Source organism: Ruditapes philippinarum, unplaced genomic scaffold (genome assembly GCF_026571515.1).
Source record: "Ruditapes philippinarum isolate M1 unplaced genomic scaffold, ASM2657151v2 ctg6335_1_1_1_1, whole genome shotgun sequence".
Lineage (NCBI taxonomy): Eukaryota > Metazoa > Mollusca > Bivalvia > Venerida > Veneridae > Ruditapes > Ruditapes philippinarum.
The window spans coordinates 22,383-42,951 of NW_026860497.1; the positions used below are offsets into that span (position 1 = coordinate 22,383).

At 33.6% G+C, this 20,569-nt stretch overlaps 1 protein-coding gene across 1 annotated transcript; it reads right to left on the reverse strand.

Moving 5' to 3' along the window:
* Positions 1 to 1,924: 1,924 nt before the first annotated feature.
* LOC132760315 (uncharacterized) lies at positions 1,925 to 18,648 on the reverse strand (the record flags this gene model as incomplete). The annotated part of the gene is given in 7 exon segments (XM_060752263.1): positions 1,925 to 7,289; positions 8,279 to 8,441; positions 12,673 to 12,867; positions 13,656 to 13,765; positions 14,694 to 15,710; positions 17,784 to 17,908; positions 18,515 to 18,648. Coding segments are annotated over 7 exon segments (1,842 nt in total), but the record flags the coding sequence as incomplete, so codon positions are not given.
* Between the last annotated feature and the right edge of the window lie 1,921 nt (positions 18,649 to 20,569).

Genomic DNA, 20,569 nt, shown 5'->3' on the forward strand with positions numbered 1-20,569 from the left:
ATTATAAATGCAGAACATTTGTGAAAGAAACGCTTAGTAATATTGGTATGTTAGAATATTATCATCTACAGAAAGTAGATAATATTAATCACATTAAAAGCATTGTGAAGCTTATATCAGTTTTTCAAGATTGACATAGTACTTTTGATACATCTTCTAAGTGATTAGTGTATCGTACATATACAAATACTCATTATTTTGAAAAATATCTAGATATACTTCCATTTGACATAGGCATGGAATAAGATAATGATAAGCCCTATAACGAAATCAAGTACTGTCGATCCAAGAGATACATTGTCATATACAGGCTTGCCATTGTCTTACACCATGTATAAGATATATTGTACACTTTTGAATTACCGTTTATATAAAAAATGGGCAGAATCTAACAATATACACAGTGATGAGCAAAATGGTTTAAGGTCGCAGTACCATTGATCATGTGTCATCTTTAACTAATATTGTAGAAACTAGAAAGAAACAGAAATAATCAACCTTTTGTGCATTCATTGATTTCCGTAAGGCATATATGACTTTGTCGACAGATCATTGTTATGGAACAAATTAGATAGCTAAGGTATTCATGGTAATATGTTACTGGCAATACAGTCACTGTATAACTCAGTTTCATCTTGTGTCAGGATATTTGAACCGCGTCATGACAAAACCAACATAATGGGTTTGCGACCAGCATGGATCCAGACCAGCCTGCGCATCCGCGCAGTCTGATCAGGTTATCAGTTTCTCTACTTGTTATAGGGTTTGTAAGCGAACAGCATGGATCCTGATCAGACTGCGTGGATCCATGCTGGTCGCAAACGCATAAAGTTGGTTTTGTCGTGACGCGGCTCAAATAGCCTTACAACAGAATGGTGTTCCTAATATCCTTTACTGTTCAATATGTTATTTGGGTATTGTGTTTACAACAGGAGGATCACTAAGTACAGCACAAAAACATTATCTGGTCAAGCCCAGAAAGCTATTTCTAAATTAGAGAAATATTAGTATATAAGTTTACTTATATACTCACAAAACATAAATTAGAATTGTTTGATAAGCTGGTAACTCCAATATTGAGTTATTGTTCCGAGGTATTCTGTTTCGCTAATGATTTATCGATTGAGAGAGTGCATTTACAATTTTGTATGAAAAACCTATTAGGTGCAAAGAAAACTACACATAATGACTTCATTTATGGTGAATTAGGTCGAACTTTTTTAAGATTTTACAAATGTACAAAGCAATAAAATTCTGGCTAAGAATTTTACAAACGAAACAAAACAAATATATTGTTATTGTTTACGATTTACTCAAATCAGATCTAGTTAGGTATTCTAGAAAAGTAAACTGGTGCTCATCTTTGAAAGATTTATTATGTTCACTAGGATTAGTTACCAAGGAGTAGGACATGTTGATATGTTTCTGTCTATAACAAAACAAAGGTTAAATGATCATTTTATTCAAAACTGGAACGCAAGACTAAATCAATCCAGTAGGGCTTTATTTTATAATACAATATCATCTTTTAGATTTCAGCCATATTTAGAATGTTTTAATGTTCAAAAATTTTGTCAAGCGTTTTCCCGTTTACGAGTCTCTTCTCATAGATTACAGATAGAAGCTGGTAGATGGTCTAGGCCACATAGGACCCCTTTAAATGAAAGAATTTGTGTAAGATGTGGTAAAATCGAAGACGAATATCATTTTATATTAGAATGTTTGTTATTTATTGATATAAGAAAAAAGTATATTGATAGACGCTTTTGGATAAGACCTAGTATGCGTCAATTGGTTGACCTTGTAAATTCAGAAAATAACAATACTCTAAGAAACCTTGGAATATTATTATCTAAAATGCTTTTAACATTCGAAATTCGGTCTTATATGCCAATTAAAGGAATTCAAATAAGTAACATAGATATGTCATACATATTTTTATTGTAATAAGCTTCTTAATAAGAAATGTATTGATATTATTTGCTTTAGTATATATCCAAAACACTTGTCTAATTAGAAAACAGCAAATATGTTATATAATCATGTTTGTGTTTGCATGTCATACTATCGGACTAACAGTTTCGTTTCGGTAAGACTGATTTAATATGGAATTATTATAAAAGAAATTTATACAATATAATCTACGTCTCTTGCCTCAATATTGAGGTAAGATATGTAGATAAACTAATTTAGTTTAATGAATTATGTAATGTAGTGAACATTAATTATGTTTGTTGTGACACTACTTCATAGATTAATATGGTAAATTATATTATGTTTATCTGGGTAGCTAAACATTTCCAGAACAGAACATATAATTCATACAATCATTTTAATAGATATGAAGTACGTGAATGTAAGACAAACATAAATTAATATTTGCATTATTCTACGTTCTTACGAATAAGTTGTTATTATGACCTTCTCCTTTTAAGTCATAATTATATTGTGATAATGTTTTTGTATGTTAACATATGCACTGTTCGTTATCTTGTAAATATGCTGTTACTATGTCATCATGGGCTTATAAGCTTTATTTGATTTAAATAAATTGGATGTCTGTCTGTCTGTCTTTATATGTGATCTTGTTGTAAAAATTAAAGCTATTGGTAAAGGAATTGATATAGATAATGATAGGGTTTGCATATTATTATATGCTGATGATATTGTACTTGTAGCTTAAACTGAAAATGATCTTCAACTTATGCTTAATGTTTTGTCAAATTGGTGTACATCAAATGCTATGATAGTAAATCATGATAAGAGCAACATTATTCACTTTAGGTCGAAGTCGGCGAGCAGGTCCTCATTTGTTTTCACATGTGGCGAGCATAGTCTAAAAACTGTAGGACAATATACTTACCTTGGTCTGTTACTTGATGAGTTTCTTGATTATAATAAGACCGCTAAATGTATAGCTCAAAGTGCAGGTAGAGTACTGGGGTTACTTATTGCCAAATCAAAAGCATTAGGGTCCATGCCATATGATGTCTTTGTTAAATTGTGTGATTCATTGGTTTGGCCAGTCATTTCATATGGTGCTTCTATTTGGGGTAATAAGTCATTTTCCTGCATTGATGCGATACAGAAAAGGGCAATACGTTTTTATCTGGAAGTAGGGCGGTATACACCTACAGCAGCTTTATATGGAGAATAAGCTTGGTAGCCGACACATGTGAAACAATGGAGATCTGTATTTCAACAATGGCATAGATTTGTTAGAATGGATGTCAATAGAGTTAATTGTAAGATCTTTTCTACTTGTTTGAGCAAGAGCAGCACTGGCAAATTATATTTAATAATCATATGGAAAAGTTAAATTTAGTAGAGTATGCACGTGGTTGTCTAACAGCCTCATCTTAGTCTTTTTGTGAAAAAAAAATGTTAAAATTGTATGTCTTTATATAAAGATGAATGGATAGCTAAGCTTAAAAGGAATGTTAGTCTAAATGGGAATGGTGGTAATAAATTAAGAACATATAAGTTGTTAATAATGTGTACAAAACTGAACATTATTGTAAACTATATTTGCCACGTAAACACGTGTCTGCACTAGCGAAATTTAGATGTGGAGTAGCTCCCATAAAGCTTGAAACTGCATGGTAGATATGAAAACATTGCTGTTGACAGTAGGATATGTCCAATATGTAAAATTACAGTTGAATGTGAAACACATGTATTATTATTGTGTTATGCATTAGGTTACCTATGTTAGAAAAAGATCGTAACTTAAGGCCAGAATTTGTTTGACCTCTTTGATGAAGATACAATTGTATTCATTCTCTCCAACAATGATATTGTTAAAGTCACAGCCAAAACCTGTTACAATTTTCTTCAACTCCGCTATAATATAATTATTGTACAAGTAATTCAAGGATTTTCAGACCACTTAGGGCTTTTTTTGTTTCTTTTTTTTAAATTAATTTTAATATAGTCTTTTAACAGTTTTTTTAGATTATCTGGTGCTTATAGTAAATTGTATTGTACAAATGTAACATATCTTTTTTAAACATGATAAGTTGTTTTATCTACTAACGCGTAGAATATCACCACTGACCATTCATCCATGGTCTGACCACGGGTGATATATTTAATTAATTTGTGGAATAATGCCACATTTTACAACACTCAGAGATTTATTATCATAATATCTTATGGCATTTCTTTTTTTTAAATTGAAGGTCAGTGGGGGTAGTCTAACTTTTATGATGTAAAATGTTCTTATAATGTTACATTACTGCTATCAGTAGGAACTTAGTATCATTGGTATACGTATAATGATACTTTTAGTATATACATGATAAAGTATCTTATAATTCTATTGTAGAATAGTCATACGTACTTTTTTATCAATTTTTATATGTTTTATGTATATAGGTATGCATATGAAAGAGACTGGAATAAACTAATAATAATAGGTAAATATTTATGTAAATTTAGAACAATGAATCACCTATTACCAATTGAAAAAGGCAGACATTTGACGATTTCTCATAATAATAAGTTCTGTTCCTGATGTTCGTATCAAGCTATTGGTGATAAATTGAATGGTCGTACTTTAATGACATTAGACGTAAATCTCTTCTTCCCAGTTTCATATTCATCCCAATATTTTTAAACTTGACAGATTAATGAATAGTTGTCATAAAAATACACTAAAACTATCTTTATTTTGTTAAAACATTATGTTAGAAAAATAGATAATTAATACTTCTCATTCTCCATTCCTATTTGTTACAATGTAAAATACATGTTGTATTGAATCCAGTAGTTCAAATAAACAATATGATCTCCTATTTTTGATTTTTAGCTACTCATAATTGTATTCTTTTATTGATATCATACTGTTATTTTCTGTTCATAAGTGGGTTATTAGCAGAGGGAAAAATAAAAAACAACCCTTTCTAGGATTGATAACGTTTTACTGGGGTTAATTAGGCAGTTTTTTTGTCTACGGGTGTGTAATAACATTAAATATTCCAGATAATTGAAAAAATTGACAATTACATGTATATAAATTAAAATATTATATGGCTAAAGCCCATATGGCTGATTTTACTTCGGACAGTCGGAAGTGACATAAATTCAATTGCTCCGGATATCAGAAGCTTAATATGTTTATCAAAATAGCAATTATACATAAAAAATGTCATTCGAAACAAAGAAAATTGAATAACGGTATGCCAGATTATTGCATTATGGTAGCCATTTTGTTCTACAAAAAACTTTTGCATCGGATGGAAAAAGAGAAAATCATGAATGACTGCTTATAAATAAGCATTTCAAAACTTTGAATATGACGTGAACATAAACATGATATTCACAAACAATCTTAAACATGGTTTCACAGTTTTTAAGTTTTTAAACTAAACTTAGTGATGGAAATAAACTCAAAACAAAAGATGACACCTGACTTTTGAAGGGAGATGAATAGTATAAAATATGAAAACTTAATGACATACCAGGGTTGTCTGTCTTTCTAATAAACTGCATTTATGAAATACGAGATTTCGTATAAAGCTTATTATAACCAGTTGCATATTACATGCTTCAGTTTAAGAAAAACTGAAACTAAAACTTAAGTATATTTTTGCGCTTTTTTATGTTTCTTCATATTTATTATTCTTTAGAATAGAAACTTCGGCAATTAACTCTCAAACGCTTTCATGATATAATACATGTTCATGTGTGTGTAAATTACTTATAACATAGCAAGATGACGTGGATGCAATTCTTGAATTGCTATTATTTTAACATTTACAATTTGTTTTAGAAATTCTACATTCAAATACATAACATACATCCGCGCAGTATAATCAGGATGCTGTTCGCTATTAGTTTCTCTACTTGAAATAGGGTTTGTAAGCGAACAGCATGGATGCGCGGATGCGCAGGCTGGTCTGGATCTATGCTGGTCGCAAACCCATTATGTTGGTTTTGTCATGACGCGGCTCAAATTATTAAAGCCATATGACACAAACCATTAGAACAAATAAAACAAATGATACTTTTAAAATATACATTTTAACACATCAAATGCTTCTAATTTTAGTATATGATTGGAAAATCACAAATTTATAGCCTTTACTTTTTTCATTTCATTTTCTTTAATTTCTTTTTAGTTTGTATTTAATTATCGCGTTACTTCAACAATTATATATTTAAAGATATACAATGTATTAATAATACATGTGTCACGGGGTGAAATATTTCTAGTACTCAGGAAGTACAGAAACCAATTGTGGGCGTAGTTTCGATGATAATTAAATTCTGAATAAAACGGTCTTTAAAGATAACAAGATTAATATATCCTATAAATATAATACATATAGAACAAAATACAAACCGTTTTCAGTTTCAAGGTAATAGTGACCTTTGACCTTGTGACCCAAAATGTATAGGAGTCTTCTACTCAATATTGACAATCATCCTATGAAGTTTGAAAACTGTAGGCCAAATGGAACTTAAGTTATGCTCCAGAAACCATAATTTTCAATGTAAAGATCAGTGTGACCCTGACCTTTGACCTTATGACCCTAAAATCAATAGGGGTCATGTATTGGACATGGCTGTTCATCCTAAAAAATTGTACAGTTGTAGGTTATTAATACTTATGTTATTGAGAGGAAAATGTTTTTTTTTTAGTTTTAAGGTAATAATGACTTTGACCTTATGACCCAAAAATCAGTAGGGGTCTTCTTCTCAATATGGACAATCATCATATGAAGTTTGAATATTGTGGGCCAAATGGAACTTAAGTTATGCTCCGGAAATCAAATTGCTAACGGACAGACAGACAGACGGACGGCGGACGCCAGATGGTATAACATAATATGTCCGAAATTCTTTCGGGTATATAAAAAGCAATCTCCTCTTTCTGAAAAGAATGTTCCTGGAAAGATAGCATATGATTTACAGTGTTTCCAACCAAGAAAGGTATGTGTGCTAAATGTTAAATGAAAGATAAACAAAGATAATTGAATAACATAACATAGAAGTAAACAAGAATAATGAAGTAAGACAGTTTCTACAAATTAAAATGTCTAGATAAGTTTAAAATTGTATTTACACGTATCATCTAGCATCAATTATGTTGTGTTTATCATAAAAAAGTTCTTTTTTAATCATATCACAACAGCTGTTTATTGTATGTAGTCGTATAGGAACTTCTGTTCTTATGAAACATCCTCCTTATTTTGTAATGTCGAGAGCACAGCAGTAGAATTTTACATTATTCAATGCACTGTCATCATTTTTACCTTGTGGCTCTTCTACTTTCGTCCTCATACCTAAATTTATACATTTAAAAAAATCATGTTTACGTGTATAAGGTTGTTAAAGATATACAATACAATTAAGCCCGTCACTGATAGTATGTCTTTAATTCACTGATCATTTTATGTATTAAACTGATAGACTTATATTGTTCAGAATTGAAAGTGATTATTTGCTGCGGTCTAGTTGTCCCATTTTTCCCTATTTTTATGGACAAGTTTTGTCATAATTTCCAAATTTGTCAACATTTTATTTAGCATTATGTATTATCTTTTGTATTGATGGACCTTCTCAAATTATTAATTTTTGCTGAGAATCAATGTCGTATTATTGTGACAGACGGTCTTACCATCTAGTCTTAAATCATTAATTTCACATTGTTCTGTTCTAGTCGCTCAGTCTCTTACGGTCCTTATAATTGAGCCGCGCCATGACAAAACCAACATAATGGATAACATAAAATACAGCATGTATCCAGCGCAGTCTGATCAGGATCCATGATGTTCGCTTACAAACCGTATAACAAGTAGAGAAACTGAAAGCGAACAGCATGGATCCAGACAAGACTGCGCATCCGATGAGTCTGGTCTGGATCCATGCTGGTCGCAAACTCATTATGTTGGTTTTGTCATGGCGCGGCTCATATAACTTATTTGCTGTTATTTGTCATGACAGACTTTGTCATGCTGTATATTTTTAAACGACAGATTTCATACTTCACGAACTGTCTCATACTGGTAAGTTTTGTTAGGAGAAATGCTATACTATTACTATCTTTTTGCACCGGGCTACTGTGTCATTTTGTCACATTTTGACGATTGAATATCCAATGTAACTTCAGGCTTCACATGATGCTTGCATGTTATTAAAACGTAACAGTGTTTGGTCTTAAAACAAAAGAACTCTATGAAAATTTACGAACCATTCGTACTTGTTTTTTTTTTCTTATTAAATGCGTGACGGTTTCAATAATACATTGACAGAAATATCTAACTGTACAAACCACATATAGCCGATCCAGACGGGCAACTTTCACTCTCCTCCCAATATGTCCCCCAAGGCTCACCATAACCAGGAAATATCACTAGCGGTATCTCGTTGGTGGTTTTCAAGATATCTTGACATTTAAATGTGGCAAACGATGCGCCAATATGAAAATAATCATGCTGTAAGTAGTAAAAGAGATCAAAATTATATATGTATTAGTATATACATATAGATATATGAAAATTTGATTTTAAGAGAGTATAAAATGTGAAGAAATAATTAAATTAATTTTAAACACAATCTGCATATAATCTGCGAAATTCTGCAATGGAAATTTCTTACAGTATCCTGTCTTTAACATAAACACAGGGTTTGGAGCCCCATTTGAATCTCAAAATTAAGCATCGGTAAAAATATGAGTGTATGTGAATTTACTCTGATGCCAGATATAACAACAAATGTGACGGAGATAACAGGTCAATCACAGTTTTAAAACTTTTTAATCAAATTCAATTTATTAAGAAAATCAAAATGCGATTCTGTCCTTCTGACTTGTATATTTACTCATTTTGTATTGAATTTAAAGGTAGTCTTTGTCGTGACAATCTTTCCTTTGTGTGTTCTTGTATACCGAAAACATGCAATGCGTATGAAGAAAATGTCGCTAAACGGACTCAAAATACAGAGTTTTCACAAAATCTTACCACCGAACTATGTTAAACAATTAAACAAAGTCATATTGAAACATTTATTGATATGTGGCTCAAAATAACGGAATTGCTGTTTATGGTCAATATTTTTCAGTCGAGCTTCATATGTGCTGAAGAGATCCATATCTGATATAGAAAACTATATACAAAACTACTGATCACTTGAATATAATAATTGAATACCATTTAAGGTTTCGTAGCTTTTGCCGAAAGTCCATTAGTCAGTGTGTTTGGTAATGAAATATCACTACATCAATTGGCTAACTATCTAATGCTAGAAATATAAATACTAAAAATACCGAGTATATAAAAGATTTGACATAGAGCGAATACTACTCGCATGACAATTAATTTCTCTAAAATAACGTTACAAGCCAAAATATAATGTATCAAACAGCGTACAAGTGAAATTGACCACATCTTTGTTAAGCTACATATCATATAATGTTTCCTTAGATTATTTAAATCCATACAGATAAACATCATTTTAAGATCCACAAGTGTATCTAATAGATTTTCACTCACAGGAACAAGTTTTTTTCATATTGAATGTCATGCAGTGAATTATTGTAAACTTCTTCATAACAAGAGGGCCATGATGGCCCTGGATCGCTCCCCTGACCCATCAACCGCATCCAAGCAATATCTTAGACAAGCATCCTGGCCAAGTTTGATGATAGTTGAGTAAAAATGTGACCTCTAGTTTGTTAAAAAGGTTTTCCATATTTGGGCAATGCGACCAATTTTTTGTAATTTTTGACTGGAGACGACCCATATTCGAACTTGACCTAGAAATCATCAAAACAACCTTTTTGACAAATTTCCAGAATATTTGGATCAAAACTGTAGCCACTACAGTGTATAAATTTTTTTCTATTTTTAGCTTCTGTGACCTAGTTTTTGACCGGACATGACCCATCTTCGAACTTGACCTGAAAATCATCAAAACAACCTTCCTGTCAAATTTCCAGAATATTTGGATCAAAACTGCAGCCAGTAGAGTGTTAACAAGCTTTTTTCTATTTTTAGCTTCTGTGACCTAGTTTTTGACCAGAAATGACCCATCTTCGAACTTGACCTAGAAATTATCTGAACAACCTTTCTGACAAATTTCCAGAATGTTTGGATTAAAACTACAGCCACTAGAGTGTTAAGAAGCTTTTTCTATTTTTAGCTCCTGTGACCTAATTTTTGACCGGACATGACCCATTTTCGAACTTGACCTAGAAATCATCAAAACAACTTTAAAGACAATTTTCTAGAACATTTGGATCAAAACTGGAGCCAGTAGAGTGTAAACAAGTTTTTTTTTCTATTTTTAGCCTCTATGACCTAGTTTTTGATCGCAGATGCTCATTTTCGAACTTGACATAGAAATCATTAAAACAACCTGCCTGACAAATTTTCAGAATATTGGATCAAAACTGCAGCCAGTAGAGTGTTAACAAGCTTTTCTATTTTTGGCTCCTGTGACCTAATTTTTGACCGGAGATGACCCATCGTTGACTTCGACCTAGAAATCATTAAAACAGCCTTCCTGACAAATTTTCAGAATATTTGGAACACAACTGCAGCCAGTAGAGTGTTAACAAGCTTTTTCTATTTTAGCTCTTGTGACCTAGTTTTTGACCGGAGATGACCCATCTTCAAACTTAACCTAGAAATCATTAAGACACCCTTTCTGACAAATTTCCAGAATATTTGGATCAAAACTGGAGCCACTACAGTGTGTTAACAAGCCTTTTCTAGTTAAAACTCCTGTGACCTAGTTTTTGATCGGAGATTTTACCCATCTTCGAACTTGACCTAGAAATTATCAAAAAAACCTTCCGGACAAATTTCCAGAATATTTGGATCAAAACTGCAGCCAGTAGAGTGTTAACAAGCTTTTTCTCTTTTAAGCTCCTGTCGCCTAGTTTTTGACCGGAGATTACCCATCTTCGAACTTGACAAAACAACCTTCCTGACAAATTTCCAGAATATTTGGATCAAAACTGCAGCCAGTAGAGTGTTAACAAGCTTTTTCTATTTTTAGCTCCTGTGACCTAGTTTTTGATCGGAGATGACCCATCTTCGAACTCGATCTGTATTTTATTAAAACAAACAATGTGACAAGTTTGACAATCAAAACTGTGACTGCTAGACTGTTAACAACCCAATTGCGAACGACGCACGACGCACAACGCCGAACATAGACCCATCACTATACCTCACCTTTACCACTTCGTGGTCAAGTGAGCTATAAACTGTCCTCAAAAGAAATATTCTACTCTCGTGTCGAATAAACAACGCAAAAACAAGTCATTATTTGTATGACAATGATAAACAAAGAATCATGAAATGTATTCATAATTTTGGCAGCAATCTGTCATTGTTACATAATAATAAGTGTTTATAATCAATTAATCAAGTTCCAAAAACCACCTTAAAGACATACTATTATTTGTAATGGTTTGGTTTGATTAGGACAACGCTTTTTCATACGCCGCTTGTCGTGGAATGGTACGAAGGTGTCATATTGAAGGTTATATGAAAACCGCCGTATGAACACATCTGCGGATGTTTGTAAATTGGAAAAAAAAAACATTTTCGTGTTTAGATGTTAAATTCTGCTTAAGCTGGTGCTAGGGGACGTGGACGGTATCTTGCATATTCCGAAACCGTTCACGAACATGCTCATTCAAACCAGACTGCAATTTTTTTCAATTCCGTCGTTTTGGGCGTTCTTTTGGGATTCCGTTTGTCTCTTAATTTGTTACAGAATGATACACAAAATAATAAAACATCGATTGCTTTACGGAAGTTATCCGTTATTATGTTGTTTACTGTTATATCTTGCAACAATTTCAATAAGGAGTTGTTTGGATGTTAATGTCACGGTTCAGAACTGTTCACTATTTAGGGGAGATAATGTGTAAGCGGCCAGATAGCTCAGTCGGTAGAGCCGCGGTACGGTATTCGGAGGGTCCCGGGTTCGAGTCCCGGTCAGGCTGCAAATTTTTCTCACCCTGTGACATTTGGCGCACAACGGGGGACCGTGACTGATATAGCTCAGAGTTTAATTTACATTGCTCTGTAACTCTGTGAAATTCGAGGACGAATTTCAATATAGCAGGGGAGTATGTCTCGGTTCAGAACTGTTCACTATTTAGGGGAGAAGATGTGTAAGCGGCCGGATAGCTCAGTCGGTAGAGCCGTGGAACGGTATTCCGAAGGTCCAAGGTACGAGTCCCGGTCAGGCTGCACATTTTTCTCACCCTGTGACATTTTGCGCATTGTTTGGTTGTATTATTTTGTGAAAATATTTTAGGCACACCAGAACCTACTACGTAAAGAATATCTCGACGAAGACTGCATAAAAATCCGGAACAAAATTGGTAAATAAAAGTCAGACATTTATATTTACTTAAAAAAAAACTTTGAATTTTATATATTCGTTTAAAACTTGAGATTGACCTTTTTTCGATTCTCAATTTTAAGATCCATACGTGATAAATACTAATCACACTATACAAACAAAGTATCATTTTCCCAATTGTAGAAAAATTTCAAATATATCAAGCAGTAAATCCCATATAAGCTTCGATTTGAATAACAATCCTTAAGTATTCTGCTTCAAATGAAATGAATATGTTAAATAATGTTATATGTACAAATTTATTTTTTATAGAAATGAGGTTTTTTTTTCTAACTCTTATACCATTTGCAGACGAAATCGAGTTAGGAAAGTGGCAGTTTGTCCTGCTTTAGGACACAATTTATCTGTTCTGTAGGAGCCCCATTTGCTCTCCCACGACGTAATTGTCTTTCCGGTGGGTTTTCCAAACCTGTCGGCACAGATCAATCTTATAGCATTAAGTCCAGTGTCATCTGCACTGCCTTGATATGGTTCGATCTGCAAAAAAGAAAAAGAAAATAAATAAACAAAAAATAGCATGACTATACTTGTATCACATATTATGTACTCATAATTCCACGTGGTCAAAAAATGTAACAAAATAAAGTTTGTTTTTAAAAACTTCGGACTGTTGCACGAAGGCATCAAATCGTTTTATTGGTAAAATTAATTGTAGACATACTTATTATTCATAAACTACACTTACAGGCACTTAAAACTAGACACTTTCATTTTTCTGTATAAATAGGTTATTTGTGGACGGATTTTGTTCAAATTTGAACCATACACAATTTTATAATACTTACTACTTAGAATTATATTAACAATTCATCGATAAGAAAATAGAAAAAAACAAATAGGCAACTGTAAAATGAAAAAAAATCACAGAATGAATGTAAAATCGAAACAAAATGAACAGTCTCTGAATCCTACAAAATCATAATTAGTAATTTTAGTCCAGTCATGTCCAAAACCCATTAAAGTTGTTACTTCTAACTAAATGATAGTCATTCTTGTAAAATATGTTTATATTGTAATCCATTGAATCAGGGAAACCCGTTGCAAATGTTGAGAGAACTTGTGGGTCAACCCTTTTTGCCAAATATGGCATGTCATTGTATTGTAACTGTTTACATGTATTTAAATGTCTTATTTTGGCAATAAAATATGTTTAAATAAAAAATTACAGTTGTTGTTGTTGTTATTTTTATCATTAGTTGTTTATCCAGTTACACAATCACTCATATTATACATTGCTCATTTACACTTTTATTTGTGCGACTTACTTTAAGATTATAACCTATGGCATATTGTCTGTCTGGGCAGAATTCAATATGACCCCATTGACCCTGAAACCCGCCTAGTACTCTCAGAGTCTTCTTCACGTTCCACATCACTGTCAATGATTTGTAAGAAGAAAGTAATTACATGTTTAACAAAAATGTTCAAAGCTTAACAATCTTAAGTACATGGTACAACACATGTTACAGTATTTGTTATCATAGTAAAACGTAAGTTTTCAAACTGTCTGGATTTCACTTAGTCAGGTCATATAATAAGCCGCGCCACGACAAAACCAACATAATGGGTTGGCGACCAGCATGGATCCAGACCAGCCTGCGCATCCGCGCAGTCTCATCAGGATCCATGTTGTTCGGTTACAAACCCTATAACAAGTAGAGAAACTGATAGCGAACAGCATGGATCCTGATCAGACTGCGCGGATGCGCAGGCTTGTCTGGATCCATGCTGGTCGCAAACCCATTATGTTGATTTTGTCGTGGCGCGGCTCAAATGTTAACGATAAGTGAAGTGAAATTGGTAACTGCTAGCAGAATATGTGCCAGTCCTGGTAAATGTGGAATCGCTAAGATTCACCAAACTGATTTGGTTTGTTTTGATTTTACGTCACAAAGACATAGCATAGGCCATACGACTTCAAGTGCCTTTCCGTGCATTATTTCAGGCACGAACGGGCATCTGAGAAGAATCGCCGACGTTCTGAAAGCTAATTGGATAGCTTCCTCACATGAAAGAATTCAAAGTCCCTGTCGGGGTTCGCACCCTAAACGGTAAGGGGGAAGTGGTTTGAAGTCAACGACCTTAACCACTCGACCAGGGACGACCATTGGGGTAAAATAAGTACAGTTATGTCAAATATAGAATGCATTAACTTCTGGTGATAAGTTTTATAACTGAACGCAAGGTTAAGATCAGCCATTAAGCTTATTTTTTGCCGCAAATAACTTTTAAAATGAGCACATTAAAATAATTGTGATCAAACATATACAAGTAATGAGATAATCATTTTAGAAGCAATTTACCTGTTTTATTATATGGATCAGGAAATGAAAGCTCTGGGTTGTTTTCTGCTCTGTATCGTCTGTAATCCTCCTTATACTTAATGATGTTAAACCGAATTGTTTCATAATCAATTCCAAGTGAAGCAACATATTCTGGTACAAACAGATCCTCAATATTTTTTAAAGTAAGTTTAGAAGGGACAGGGTTATCTTTCACCTCAGAAGCCCATGTTAGCGCGTCTCCATTTGAAGGCGGGGCTGCTCCAACAGTTTTGGTGTGGGTCTCTACTCTCTCCGAGAACTCTTGTGCCGCTTGTCGCTGACTTGTTTCTAAACTAAACCCAGCACCAATACTTACCTTACCAGTAAAAGATGCACGAGCACTAGCACTATATCCAGACTCCTTAATAGATTGGTAGTCGCTTAAAGACATTTCATACTCATTGGAAAATCTGGCACCAAACGTGACCTCTGATAAAAAGTGTGTACCGAACCTGTCCATAAACTCAATGTATGTTGTATTAGAGTCAGATGCATCAAGTTTGCTCAGCCAAATAAGGAAATCATCATCAAATGATGGTGGCATTTGTTTGCGCAGCTTCACAAAGTAATAGTCACAAGTAGCCGAAGATATTATGTAAACGGACTTCTTTCTGTCCAATGTAGAGGTCATTTTTCTATATCCGAAACTAGAAGAAAACGCAAAAGCCTTATAACCTACACTAACTTCTGCCATTGTCGATAAAACATCTTGTAATTCGTTCTTAGTTTCCAGCACGGTTGAGGAAAACGAGGTAACACAGGAGACACTCGCAACTGCGATATATCCATTAGGTAAAGCAAATCTACAGTCTGCCGTTTGCTGCATATTAGAATAGTCAGATTTGAAAATAGGATGAGTAAACCCTGGGTCACGTGAATCTGCCAGCGGAAAGCCCCGATAAATGTCATATCCAAAGAAGGCATAATCAATGTTAGGGAACGACACTTTTGCCTCTATACCAGTGCAATCTCTTATCTTATGATCAATCATTATCCCTGAAAAACGAAGTCAAAGGTAAATCAGAATTAGTTTTGGATTGATAGTACCATTATATTCATTATAATTAAACGCACGTAAGTTTTTATAATAAAAGGTGAAATCTAATCATTTGCTATAAATTTGAACTATCTGTTGCTTCTTTTGGTTCGTTGGAAATTGGTGTAATAATAGTGAATACGTATTTTGTATGGAAGTCTTAGTACTATTTTGTTTATATTTTGCTACCTTTATGACACATTACTGCCAGTTCAGTGCTTCTGTTATCAGTTGTTAGACATCTATTATGCTTTAATTAAATCCACTATTACAAAATTACTTAACGCATGCATGCTTAATATTCAAGAGAATTGAGAAATATGGATTTCTGAGGCATAATGAATAAATACCTCTGCATGAAATAGATCTTAGGCATACCTAATTCTTTCTTTGTCAAGGAATATTCTTTTTTAAATTAAATTCGTTCCCTGAACCTTTTTTGTCAATGTGTTTATACAAACACGTTCAAAAATAAGTATTAGTTTTTGAATGTTAGAAGAGAGCGGAGAAAGAGTATCATGTTGAGTTAATACAACGACACGCGAGTGTGAAATAAAACTGAACATCAACATTATAGTTGATGGATTGATGCAATTTTATTCCGAAAATGTTTAAGTCATGATATTGTAATTAATTACAACGTCTTATAGTTATTTATTTCGAATCGTCGCTTAATGAATTATTTCGCTATCAACTGAGTTAAAACCCTGTGAAATGGACAGCTTATGACATGCAAATTGCAATGAACTAGATTCATTGGTTTGCGATGGTAAGTCTTCGCACTGCAGCATGTCAAAAGACCCCGGTCTTTGCGTCACAAATATTAACTTCAGATTGGAAACATTGTTAAGGCATGAACAAATCACTTGTACACCGGTCATACTGACATGTGTGAAACCACTCTAAGTATGATCGGAACGCACTTCTTTTTACATGGCGGCTAAAACAAGGAAGTGATAGGAAAAAACGCAAATGGGACCAGTTGAAAAATTAAACATTTTCCATACCCAGTTGGCAAAATAGCCATTACTTCATTTTTACTCAAAACATGCATCAAACACTTCTACTGACAATCCTTTAGTGGTTTTACAAACCCAGATTCGTTCAAAACGCGTGATAATATTTGATCGACTGTTATTTTAAAACCGAAAGTGACAGTAGTTTTGAATATTTGAACAAATAGTAACACAGTCGGACTATCAATTGCAATATTTAACTCTGGAAAACAGTGATCCCTTGGAAGCAATAAACGATTTTAATCACTTGAAAAGATATATTGTGTTTTATTAAATAAAATTGTCATCCTTTGAAATACATTTACTATGCTAAAATATTAACAACAGTACTAACAGTAAGGTGGACATACAACGCGATTTCAAACATGATATTTAAATTTTAAGAAATGAATCCACGCTGTTGTGTTTTTCAAGAACTTGATAAAATAGGAAAATATTTGAAATGTCGATAATATTTCCATTGTACATTAACATACATTGTTGTATGATACACTGATGTCCACAGATCTCGTCAGTTGCAAGGTTTATAGTCTTCCCTTTATTACATCGATTTAGTATATTATAATCTGTAGCATTAACGCCGACTAAGTAAATTTCAGCCTTTATATATATGTCAAAATAATGCCATATGCTAGCAAATGAATATCCACTTACTGAAGTTTCATCTGTAATATGCAAATAAGACAATAGTTTCATAGCAATGAAATGGACCGTATTTGTGTAATATAATAATACAGACCAAATTTCTAACCTACCTGTACCGAGCGGATCTGCCATCACTGTAGTGATCTGCCATCACTGGCGCCGGTAATACGGTGTGCTATAATAACGAGGTCATATAAGCTACGAAGGGCGGCCATTTGATATTTCATTTACTGTAGTTTATTCTGTGGCATATTTTGAAATCAGCACCGATATCAAAATTTAAAAAGTTGATGATTTGTGATATAAATATCGTATGCAAATAGTGTAAAGTGCATAAATTACAAGTAATCTTAATATTAAAGTGCGTCTTACCTTGATTGAAGAAAAACTTTTGCATATCTGACATATTCTCCATTTTGGTTTCCCCTTCATCTGGATCGGCTAGATAAGCAGCAGTTGGATCGTCATTTGCAGAATTACTTTGCGAACCATGAGCACTTCAAAAATAAATATTTTTTTTTTCAGAAAACAGCCGAGCGTTTTTGTAAAAACAGGCATGCTTAGTAGATGATTAAAACAAATGGTGAACATTCCCGAGTCTTAGTAGCGTAATTGCGATTGACTGTATCACTAAGGGGTTGAATTCTATATTAGTTTAAACATATTCATCTTAGCTAGGTTCCTGCACTAGGCCACCATTCTCCTTTTGTGATATGTCAGTATTGTTATGGTATAAGGTGTAGAGCCCGCTCATTCTAGTGAGGAACCAATACAAAGAATGTTTGATAGAAAAACAAGCATTTTTGCTTTTCCCTTTAAGTATATATGTGCCGCGTCACGACAAAACCAACGTAATGCGTTTGCGACCAGCATGGATCCAGACCAGCCTGTGCATCCGGATGCGCAGGCTGGTCTGGATCCATGCTGGTCGGAAACCCATTATGTTGGTTTTGTCGTGACGCGGCTCAAATATTGTTATTTGCTCCTAGCAGATTAAAAATGTCACGTGCTATCGGCTTCGTGAATATATCGATAACCAACCATGTGAACTCGTAGATTTTATTGGACATCAAATGGATCTGGTATTCTTTTGGTTAACTTACCTTAATGACTCCACCTTGTATGTAACATAGCATAGGAGACCCAGCTGAACTAACACAAATAAGGTGTAAACAAATAAAACTAGCCTGCGTCTCCTAATGTCAACCTTGAAAATCGTTCTTCTAGGCTTTCTTTCCTGTAACATAGATTCAATAGAGATGTTGTTATTTTAAAGAACAGACAATCTATTAAGATTTGTACAGTGTACATCATCTATAATACAATAATTTTTACAAGCACAGCGAAATGAGCAGTTATGATGTTTAAGGCTCAACATTTAACAGTGTGTTTCTTTAACAAATTTGGATAACTGAATTAATTCATATTTACTATTTGAGTTCAATAATTTATGAAAAAATAATATTAACCAAATTATTAAATGCATGCATGTAATATTGGGAAGTGTACTTGAATTGACGATGCCAACAGAAATTAATCAAAGGGCTGCAAGCTCGGTGGTATTTTCTGATCTTTGTAATCTAAATCGTCCTGTATATCTGTATATATTTTCCTGTACAAATGTATTAGTTTATTTTTATGTACTATAATTCATCTTGCAAGGCACCAGAGTTGATACATACGTTATTTGCATAACTAGAGTTGCATCAAAAAATCATTTATGACAGCCACACTTTATCCTTATATATAATGGTCCCTTATTTAACAAAGACACTTAAAAAAGAATTTGAAAAAAATTGCCTCGATTGGGATTTGAACTTCAGACCTCTCGAGCACAAAACAAGCACGTTACCCCTGCACCACGAAAAAGTTATACACACCTGGATAAAATCAAGTCATTCTAAATTTAGAACTTCCATTGCATTTCGGGTTTGTAATCCTTATAAGTTTTGAGGTATTTTGTTCAGGATAAACCTGTTGTTTAAAATTGAAATAGGTAATTTAGCGAAAATCTTCTCGCCAAAACTTATTTCACGGCGTCTCAACGCCGTGATATTGTGATGGGTAGTTTTCGGTAGCATGGGCAAAAGTCACGTGACAAATTTCCTTTCGATTTCTACAGCCGACATTTTATTGTTTTAACGTAATCATTGTACAGCCCATTTCCGTGAAAAGTTACATAGAAACAGTTTTTTTTCAAAACCATATAGAATCTAAACAGTATTTTTATCAACACACGAAATATCAGCGTTTTATATTAACACATTTCCGGACATCCTTTCGACATGCTTGAGAAATTCGCCTTGAATGGATTATGTATGGTGGCTGATTAACGCCATCCAAATATTTTCGCGTCTTCGCCTCAAAATGCGAAAATGCGAAAACACGAAGGGACGACATATTTTGACGAATGTGTTCTCATGTCGGATCTATGTCTCTCTCGGAGTGAATCTTTTCACGTGTAAAATGTCTTTGAACATTACATTCCTATGTTTCTATATTTGCAATTAAGAACTTAAATTGTCTTCTTTTTTTAGCTCACCAGCGCCGAAGGCTCAGGGTGAGCTATTAGTATCAAAGGGGGATACTCCGGCGTCCGTCGTCCGTCGTCATGCGTCAACAATCATCTTCTTCTCTGAAACTGCTGGGCAGATTTAACTAAAATTTGGTCTGTAGCATCCTTGTGATAGTCACACTTAAATTTGCTCATGTCATTTCAATTGGCCCCTTTTAGGGTTCAGCCGAGCTAAAAATAGAAAAACCTTTAAACATCTTCTACTACAGAACTAATGGATGGATGATCACCAAACTTTGTCTGTAGCATCCTTAGGTAGTCTTTTATCAAGTTTGCTCATATTAATTTGATTGGCACTAGGGCTATAAATGGAAAAACCTTTAGACAATTCTTCTACAGAACCAATTGATGGATGATCACCAAACTTTGTCTGTAGCATTCTTGGGTAGTCTTTTATCAAGTTTGCTCATATTAATTTGATTGGCCCCTTGTAGGGGCTGCTATAGCTAAAAATAGAAATACCTTTAAACGTCTTCTTCTACAGAACTAATTGATGGATGATCACCAAACTTTGTCTGTAGCATCCTTAGGTAGTCTTTTATCAAGTTTGCTCATATTAATTTGATTGGCCCCTTTTAGGGGT